We start from the raw sequence: 10782 nt of genomic DNA, 5'->3' as shown, positions 1-10782 counted from the left end.
AGAAGTGCTGCTATGACAGACTGTTGCTGTATGACAGAAACCAGCCTGCGCTAATCCATCCTCACCCGAGGGCGACGATACAGGTAAAACCGTCACAGTCTCTCCAGAGGATCCAGACTCCAGAGGTCTGCCTTCACCTGTCATCTGTGTCAGGCAGAGCAACACTTCAGGACAGGAGAGACAGCGCTGTGTTGGAGGCTCCTCTGCAGTGGCAGCTCAACTTCTCTACTGAAATCCACCTGGTGGGCCTATATACTCACCTGACCAGGTAAGACTGCAATTCACACCAAGGCAAAATACACTACACACCCACTGCCATCACCAAGACTACTATGGATACTAAGAAAAACGATTAATTTGATTTGTGTATGCTGTCCCTCATAAAATGTTATTTTGATATCTGCCTTTCAAACAGGGGTGTAGACAGCAGGTGACAATGGATTGTTGTTATACAAACAGAATTGAAACAGAATAGAACAGAATTGATCATAAAATACACTGATATTTTGTTAATATAGCGATTTCATTTGCTATTTAAATCTTGTCACGTTTCGTAAAACCTCAAAGACTACACTGGCTGAGCTGATGGAGTGAATGGGTGTGTAAAAAAAGGCAAATTTGTGTGTTTTATCAGATAAGAAACAGTGACACATGCACACACACACACACACACACACACACACAAAAATAAGTGTGCAGAATATAGATTATAGAGATTAAATAGACATATAGGCACATATAGGTGTGTTATCAAGCACCTGTGCCTTTGTGTGGTGGAATGCAGGGAGCGAAATGAACGACCAAACCTTTTTCATATCAACTAAAACGCCTCTCGTATCAGTTTGGCTGCTATCTAGCGAGGTGTTAAACATAACACCGACCATAGCTCATTATATTTAGACTTTGTGCCTTGTTTTTCATGTGCGCACTGCTTTCTTTTGAGCATTATAAACACACGCATACCTATGCATACATCAACACTCACACACTCTCTCACTTGCTTACCCGGGCCTGCAAGTGGACAAGCATTCGTGAGAGAGAGAGAAAAAATCAACTGTAACAATTCAGTCAAGAACAAGAAAAGATAAACCATCTCTACACAAATGCTCACCTCAAAGCAAAGCGTTTCCCCATGTCTCCCACAGAGGAAGGAATATCTAGAAGAGCCAGTTTTTCTCTCAGTTTTGACCTCGAGCTCGTATTTGGACAGTTAATGCCTGGAGGTGTGGAAAAACGTGCGTCAGATAGTCAGATAACACGCAGGTGTCCAGGCCCTGGCACATTTTCCTTCCTCTCTAGGAATATTTGCCCAAATAATGTTGTCCCCATGTTACAGTGATACTGATCTTGCCATACTGTTACTGTTCATTCACGAACAGTAAGTGCATATAGGTATGCCTGGATGGAGCCAGATCCAAGACCACGTTAGTGTCTCTCAGGATACCTGAAGTGTTTTTTCCATATTAGCTTATGTATATACACACACACACACACACACACACACACAGCGTGAATAGATTGAATAGACAAATAAACATAAAGCAAGAGATTTTGTGGTAAGTGCAGCAGATGATACAGCAGTATTCATTTTGGCACCAATTTATTTTGATTTTTATTAATAGTTAATAATAAGCTATAATAATTCAAGTTACATTTTGGTCATTTTGTCACATCTGTTTCAGTCAAATCATTCGAGGCAAAGGAGGATAGCAATATGCATTCATGCATTCATGCAAAAAAAAACATGACCAAATACAATTTAATCCAAATCAACAACTTCATCAAATTCATTTATACCTATGAATAGGTCACGCAAATCCATAAATATTTGAGTTTGGTTATTGTTATTTGAGATGTACTGTCTCCTTTTAATCCAGTTGTATAAAACATACTTGTTCAGCACTTTAATTCTGGTGCACAGCACCACTCCCCAGTGAGCTGTTCTCTTACTCATAGCATGAAGCTTATCCATCGCGTCCCACCCTTTATGTTGTATTCTATCGCTTTCTTTTGCAATTAACTATCAGTTTAACCTACTTAAGATAGATGTCTGGGAAAAGGCTGAGCACATTTCCCCCCTGGCGCTGCACTGCAGCTGCCCACTGCTCCTAGTTCTAAGCAGGTTCCTAGTAGAGGATGGGTCAAATGCAGAGGATGAATTTCCCCCATGGGCACGATACAGGATAACTTAGGGTGAACAGCTTGGAACAGTACTCGGATAATCAAACAAGCCATAGTTACTGTTATGGAAAAATGTCTCAGAGAGAAATTTGGTCTTTCTTGAAACAAAGGACTTAACAAGCAAAGTGGTCGTCTTCCTGTGTTTCTTTAGTTATCAAGGAAAACAGAACATCCAGGTTGACTCAAACAGCACACTGATAGAGTGTTGGAGAGCAACTCTAATAAACTTCAAGCACAAAATCATTGTTACTTCAACAGAAATGAAGGGAAGAGAAACACACAGGAAACACAACTTGTTTGTGCGCATAATCAACAGGTGGTACGTGTCAGAGTGATTCAAATACATGTGAATACATGTGACCGTCTGGTAAATGTATAATTAATAGAATCAGACGTGTCTGACAGTCTGAAAGTGGAAGTTCAAAGCTAGGCCAGAGACTCAAATATACAGTAGACAGGGAAATAGAATACTTTCACTTACGCCAGAGATGCAGTATAATTAGCCTAGAACAAGTACGATTCAATCTCTCAGAGTTACATTTCAGAATTGAAAATTGCAGCATTCACAGGATTTGTTACAGATTCTGGATTCAAAACACACTGCAACTTTGAAGCAACAAGCACATTGAAATGCATTGAAAGCCAAACACGATCGAGCCGCAAAGGCGACGTTAGCAGAACTATATTGACTGATTCCATATTTCAAAGCAAGTCCCTGCAGAGTAAATACTATTGAAAATGTCAAGTTGACTTAAGGTTTGCTACTGTTTAAATATTGGGCATTTGGGTATGGTTTCAGCGTAGCATCAATGCAGCAACTGTCTCAGAGGACACAATGTCTCTAGTCTGTTGAAGCTGTCAAGTAGGTTGTGACCAGATAAGGATGACACTCAGGCCCGCCGCACCCCATTACGCAGAGTACGCAGACTGCGTAGGGCATCATGTGACTGAGGGCACAAAAAAAAATAAAAAAAATAAAAAATCTTTTTTTTTTTTTTTTTTGTGCCCTCAGTCAGGCCACTCACTGAACAGCAGGCCAGGCGCCGCCTACTGGTTTACTAGTGGTTTTATTACTTTATTCAGGGTTAAAGTGGGTGCATCTCATTGTAAAATTGGACTCGGCCCAAATTGGGCTTCAAACGGCCCAAATTGGGCTTCAAGCGGCCCAAATCTGGCTTCAACTGGCCCAAATCTGGCTTCAAACGACCCAATCGGGCTTCAGACGGTCCAAATCTGGCTTCAAACAGCCCAAATCTGGCTTCAAACGGCCCAAATTGGGCTTCAAACGGCCCAAATTGGGCTTCAAACAGCCCAAGTTTTTCGCCGCCGCCCTTCGGACGCCGGCACGCACGTCGGCCTGTATCGGCCTGGCCTACTTGGTATCTAATGCCCGGCCTGAATTATGATCCCAGTCCACCCCTGCTTGCATGTACAGTTTAACAATCACTTGTTTGCTGACATGTACAGTAATTCTAACAATTGTTTGTTTCCCACATGTAATGAAATGTGAGATACACTAGTATCGTTCATAATTAATGATTTTGCAGTCTTTCGTTTGACAGTTATTGAAAGTTTTACGGGGGGGGGGCACCACAAAACAATTACGCTTAGGGCACCCAAATGGCCAGCAGCGGCCCTGATGACACTGATCTGATGTCAGCATTCTGATCACTTGTCTTTCTTCCTCCAGTGTCAAAGAAGCCTGAGCAATGGGGAGTCCAGGTTGTGAGCAGGTTGGCACCACCACACACCCGCTTCCCTACATCATCCTCCCCCACGTCGACGCCAAGCAGGCCTGGCCGGACGAGGAGGAGGACATCAAACCGCCCCGCGGCCTGCTGGGGTTCCCTGAGCTCAGCTGGCCGGGGTCGCTCTACCTGCCCTGCTGCGACAGACTAGCGGCCGAGGACAACCCGTGGCTGCTGAGGATGGCCGCAGAGGCGGCCCACCACCCCGCTCTGCCGCCCTCCAAGGCCGCGGTGGAGCCCGTTCACAGCCAGGCCGCGGGCCCCGCCGCGGGCCTGGAGGGCCAGGTGGAGGAGCGCTGCCTGGAGCAGGTCCAGACCATGGTGGTGGGAGAAGTGCTGAAGGACGTCGATACAGCTTGCAAGCTGCTCAACATTACCCCAGGTAGGCAAGCTAAAGTGTTACGGAGCGTTCGAGCCAAGACACTGGAATGAGTCTGATTGTTTTTTGTTTTTATCCTTGTTCTGTGAATAGGACCTGGCAGTGAAATAAAGGCATTTCACTTCAAGTCGAGTAAACAACTTGGTTGCTCTCCTCGTCAAAAGTGTTACAACCAGCATTGTTTCTGCAAACGGTCAACTGTGCGGAAGTAGGCTACCATTGAAACAAAGGCCCACGGAAATACTACGCTCCTTTTCTGCAGAAACGGTTGGCACTCGCAGGCCTAGTTAAGTAGCAAACCAAATACAACTTCAAACAGCATCATTTGTTAGGCCCATAACATCCGCGCCGATGCAACTGACACTTGGCAGAGACCAGCAGCGTCTGCGGCCCTGCCCGCCTTGTGCAAACTCCTCTGTTGACAGTTCATCATCTCCACTTCTTAATAACTCAGTCTTTCACAACAACTTTTGAAAATCATACGTCCACGCATAGATCGTTTTACTATTTGCTTTCACTGGAGCGGGATCGTCACAATATTTGGTTATTGAAATGTGCGTCACTGTGTGCATTTGCGATTTAATAATGACATTTCTGGTGGATCACGTTATAAACACAGGCAGGCTAACAACATATTTAATGCAATGCAGTAAGTTGATGTTAGTTTTCCTCACAGTGTCATTGTAATATCTAGTCTATTTCAGTAACAATGACATTCTGTATTGGCAACATGGCAGCTTTACGAAAAGATCCTCAACAGTTTTCACTTTGTGTCTGTAAAGGATTATGCACCATGTATTTATGACAGCTGTGTTGTGGTGAAGGCAGATAAGAGGATGCTTAGAATTGATGAATATGCATTTATGCTCTCTCTCGCTCTCTCCCTCTCTTTAAAAACAACACAAACATGAAAAACATTAAATTAGCTGTTAATATCCATTATTATCCAGTTTAATTGTAATCTCAGGCAATTTTCGTTGATGAAAATACAAAATATTATCTTATTTAAAGTAATTTGTTTTGGTGACGCTGTAGAATACAGCCCCGCAACTTACAGTGTAAGTACAGGGTAACAAAATCATGAATTTATATAACAAACTTATATAACGAACCTACCTACCTACCTCTGTTATTATACCATAGTTATTTTTCTAACTACCGGGTACCTATTCTGTTGTTACAGACCTATGACCTATTGACCTATGAGAAATAATAATTTCTATTTCATTTCAATTTCGGAGAACTTCAACTGTAGTTTTTTAAATATCTGGTACCTATTATACAGGATAACTACAAGGGCATGGGCTGTATTCTAAAGCCATTTGTTTTTGTTATGTAAATCATCTCTCCTGACCTCTGCAGACCCCATGGACTGGAGCTGTGTGCAGGTTCAGAAGTGGCTGCTGTGGACGGAACATCTCTACAGGCTGCCACAGATCTGCAAGATGTTTCAGGAGCTGACCGGGAAGGATCTGTGCTCCATGACCGACGAAGACTTCAGACAGCGCTCGTTACAGTGTGGAGACGTGCTGTACGCTCACCTGGACATCTGGAAATCAGGTAGCAACAGCAGAGAGACATTAACACATTCGCTCTCCAATTCCAACATTAGAATATTGCTGCTTTAAAAGTGTAACAAATTTGTGTAACTTATAACAGGGTATCCGGGGGGTCTTGAAAAGTATTAAAAAGTTGATAAACCAATTTAGGGGAAATTAAGACCCTTAAAAAGTATTAAAAAGGTCTTAATTGCCATGTGAGAGGTATTACATTTTGTAGCTAATGTGCTGATGGTGTTAAATGAGCATATGATATCGTCCCATATCGATCGCAGACCCCTGAATTAAAGTGATATTGTATCGATATCGTATTGTATAAACTATGTTTATAACCATGTAAACATAGTTATGTTTATAACCATGTTATAACCATGTTATAAACATAGTGGTAGAAAATGCAGTGTCAATGAGTGCAAAGAAGTGACTGCGTGCCATCACCTGCTGCTGGATGAGTTTTTGTTTTGAGAAAGCTTATTGACTTGGCTTTCTGCCTGTGTTGTCTTTAGCTGCAGGCATGAAGGAACGCTGTCCACTAGGAGATGGCAAATCTGGTAAGTTCTGGGTCATGGCTAGCATTCGCTCTAGTGTAACTGCAATAGTTCAGTTGGAAGCTTTAACATAATTAAGCTAAGTGAGAAAACGCAGTATCCTCTGCCATTGGGTCCCTGAATGTCAGTCCTCTCCTCCTCCCAGGTGGTGATGGTCCCTGGTCAGATGTGGTGTCCAGTTACCCCAGCCAGCCCATCCACCTGTGGCAGTTCCTCAGAGAGCTGCTGCTCAAGCCTCACAACTACAGCCGTTGCATCCGCTGGCTCAACAAGGAGAAAGGTAAGGTGATAGAGTGTCATGCTACCATGTGTGCTATGCTACAATGTGTGCTATGCTACAATGTGTGCTATGCTATAATGTGTGGCATAATAATAGTGTGGAAGTAACTAATTACAGAACTGTAATTGAGTAGTTTTTGTGTGTGTGTGTAATTATACTTTTTTTTAGTACTTTCTAAAAACAATCATGAACCCGGGACCTTTTTTGCTGTAAGGTAGCAGCGCTAACCACAGAGCCACTGTGCCATTTACTATTTTCTTGAGTAGCCTACATGTTAAATTAACTACTTTTTAGTTTTACTATCTACTTAAGTACAATGTCTGTAACAAAGTAATAACAATACTTCTACTTGAATAGGATATATTTGAAACATTTTATCCCTGGACAATTGTAGCACAGTCTGTATCGTGGGTTTCTCACCTCAGGGGTCAATCTGAGTGAATTCACTGTTACCAGGTCATGAAAGCCTCTTGAAAAGATGAAAAAGGCCCCTGTTCCATTTTGACTTCAGGATTGCTGTTGTTGTTCAATAGCAGGAATAATAATTTCCAAGCCTGGTTTTGTTTGCTGTGTCAACAGGAATATTCAAAATAGAAGACTCTGCTCATGTGGCCAGGTTATGGGGAATCAGGAAGAACCGCCCGGCTATGAACTATGACAAACTGAGCCGTTCTATACGCCAGTACTACAAGAAGGGCATCATCCGTAAGCCGGACGTCTCCCGCAGACTGGTCTACCAGTTTGTCAACCCCGTATGACAGAGAGGATCAGCCAATCAGAATGAGCCCAGGGCGAAGAGACTGAAGGCCTCACAGATATGCTGGACATAAACGTAACATGAACTCTGAAGCTCTCCGTTCATTTCGACTGTAAAGACTGCCTATAATATGCACTCCTGCCTATCTTATTCTCAACCGTACTTATTACAATTATTAATTATTACAATTGGAAATGGGTTTTTTGTTTGTTTGTTGTCTTAAAATAGGTTTTACATTTCAGAATGGTGTTTGATTATTCAAAAGGTCATAAAAAGCATTTTGTATCTTACTCTCCTTCTAAGTGGAAAACCTGCAAATCCTCTTAAACAATGGCACTTGCTATATTATATTCCTGTTATTCTTATTCGAGCATTGAGAATGTTTATATATTGCAGAGCAATGCCAAAACAAGCGAATATTTTATTAAACCTACTTTGTTGGATACTCTTACCTACATTTCTCTCTGGGTTTCTGTTTCTGGGTGTTTATGAAAATAAAACAATAAAGTTTCAAGTGTTGTCTTTGTAAAAACAATAAAACACAGCAGAAGCAAGGTATAGTAGCATCACTCCTATACCTTGGAGTACACCACACATATACTGTCCATAAGAAACACACAGAGACTAACCTTTTTTTTCCCAACAAACTTGTTCCCCTTTCAAACCAATATCGCAATATTGACACCATCACAACAAATTTGATTCAGGTTTTTTCATCACTATCGTCATTATTATCGGTGATCATAATCATCTTTATGCATATTTAAATGAACTTTTTGTTACATTAAGATGAACAGGCACTACACCAGTTAGGAGATAAAAGTACATCACTATGAACATACATCTTCTAGACCGCTAATATAGGGTTTTCACAACATGAGCTGTTGCCCCCTTGTGTGCATAAGGAAGGGATAATCAACATAAAAAAGCATTTACATATACACCTTTTTACTGCCTCAACATAGTTAGGTTTCATTTTCAACTCAACACAGTTGTACAGTTACAATAGAATATAATCTTTAAATTACATCATCATATACAAATCTGAGAGCGTGGAATAACTTCACGCTTTTTATATGGTACATTGACAATTCCATTGCAATGAAATTCATACGATATGGTACCTATTACTTAATATGTTTTTCCATTGCTGTTCTGTTATTTTAATGAAACACATTTACATGTATAACACTACGTTTTGTCTTAATATTCGATCACTTGCATTTTTTTCATGTTTTTTTTTCTTTTCTATTACATTTACACAACTCATACACACTGGATGATGATGATGTTTTCCCCAAAAATATCAACCTGGTAACGCTGATGTGTGTTTGTACTTGCATGTTTTCATGTGTAGTGTGTGTGTGTTTGTGCGTGTGTGTCTCTCTCTGTGTGTGTGTGTGTGTGAGTGTGTGTTTGTGTGCGTGTGTGCACGCGCGCATAGAGGATGTGGGATAGTTTTTATGATGGGAGTCCTTTTTGCTAGGCTGGACAGCTTATATACTCTAAGACACGACTTGTGAGCTGGTGATGTGTTTCTCCTACTGTGTGAGACCCAAACCTGTTGAATTCCATCCTAAACACAGAACCTACAGTAGACACATCTTACCACTGTCGGGTCCAGTGAGATATAACGACTTCAGGAAAACTAAGTTCTACAGAGCATCTTCCCCCCCGTCTAAGAATCTGATATGAGATTTGGGTGCCGCTTGTATTCACTGCCATCTTACGGAGCGCAACAACTCCTCGTTTCTATGGGGCAGGTTAAGGATTCAGAAATAACCATGTAATGCACTGTACAGGTCAAGGGAGTCATCTAAAGCACAGTACAGTACTGGCGACAAACGTATCCCCTGTGTAATTACGCAGTGTTTTGTGGACAAATAAAGTCTAGGCGGAGTGGGAGGCAGCTACAAGATGATCTTCACTGAAGCTCCTTCACAAATGTCATGAGAGATGTGCCGTTATTGCATGGAGAGAAGAAGAAGAGGGAGTTGATGGTATTGGGTCAATCTTTGGCTCAGCAGGGAAATGGGCCACATAACTAGTGCTTTTTGCTAGGCAGAGCTTTAAATGACAGTGGAGGACAACATCTAAACGACCATGTCCTCTTCCGAGCCCACACACTAGTACATTCATGTCCTGTTGGAGAGGCTTGGATCTTCAGACCGAGGCCTGTAGCACAGTAGTATCAACATGGCTCCATTGGCCCTTCTCTCTGGAAGAAAAGTGCCTGGCATTATAGGCATTGTTCAAAACCCTTCTCTACTGCAGTGATCACCTCAACTTAAATCTGAGCGAATGCATCACTTGAACAATGAAGTTATTTCCTGTGAGCGGTGTTGGATCAAAACAAGATTGAACCTAGAATGAAAGCGTCCTGCGTCAAGATAGCGCAGATAAATCCTTTCAATGGATAGCATGAAGATGGTATCATCAAAGGATCGTGACGCTAAGAAAAAAATAATCAATGGTAAAAAAAATAAAAAATAAAAAGTTCATCAACTAGCTTCCTGTTATGAAAACAGAGGCATATGCATGTCCAGAAGCAAGTGATGCTAAAAAGTGAACTATGGTCCCTCTGCATTTGTAGGTGAATTGTTGCATCAAGTTGTAGCCTAAACGTGGCCGCAGGATTCAGGGAATGCAAGTTGCATTAGCACATCATGCTGCTATGCAAGCTAGCTCCGAAACAGTTAAAACACATAGCACTGCACACACTGGAAAAGGAGATTGGACCAAATCACAAAGAAAAAAATAAAATTACAAAATAACAAAAAATAGAGGATACAGTTTGTGGTACTTTTTTAACACTACATAGCATTCCCAATGTAAGAATGACAACTGACCCACACACACAGCATTGAAAATGCTACACGAAAATGGCATCATACTGTATATACACAATGCAGGCTGAGAAGCTCCTCTTTGTAGAATGGGTATAATCGCTTATATTATCTTCCCACTTTGACGAGAGAACGTACCGCAGTGTACTGCAAGTTTACTTTAGAGAAGCTGCATATGTTAAACACAGCTACACAGCTAAGCAAAATGTGGTCTTGCATTGTCTTGATCTTATACTTGAGTGTGTATATACCGGGATAACTGCTGCTCCTGTTTTTAAATGTGTAAGTCCACCCACCCCGAATGCTGGATAAAATATACTATACCGATATATCGTCTTTTAGGTTACTAAGTTTTTAGGCAAGACTGCTTGGCGCATCAGTTGGGCAAGGGGTGTGTTGCTCTTAAGTCTCTGGCTATGTGCGGTGCGATTGGATGGGACAGTTCAAGCTGCCTCCAATGGCGTGTCCTTGTCCAGTCAGGTGA

The 10782-nt window shown here is 41.7% G+C and overlaps 1 protein-coding gene across 1 annotated transcript; it reads left to right on the top strand.

Annotated features, from left to right (window-relative positions):
• Nucleotides 1-7959, top strand: LOC310781720 (SAM pointed domain-containing Ets transcription factor-like). Its single transcript, XM_083642332.1, has 6 exons — nt 1-268; nt 3872-4311; nt 5671-5868; nt 6374-6418; nt 6561-6695; nt 7275-7959. The coding sequence occupies exons 2-6, from the start codon at nt 3891-3893 to the stop codon at nt 7451-7453; spliced, it is 978 nt and encodes a 325-aa protein (XP_083498458.1). The 5' UTR covers nt 1-268; nt 3872-3890; the 3' UTR covers nt 7454-7959.
• Nucleotides 7960-10782: the final 2823 nt, after the last annotated feature.

This window comes from Poromitra crassiceps, assembly GCF_964638095.1.
Source record: "Poromitra crassiceps genome assembly, chromosome: 8".
Lineage (NCBI taxonomy): Eukaryota > Metazoa > Chordata > Actinopteri > Beryciformes > Melamphaidae > Poromitra > Poromitra crassiceps.
The sequence above is the reverse complement of the archived record's forward strand: the minus strand, read 5'-3'. Positions and strand labels throughout refer to the sequence as shown.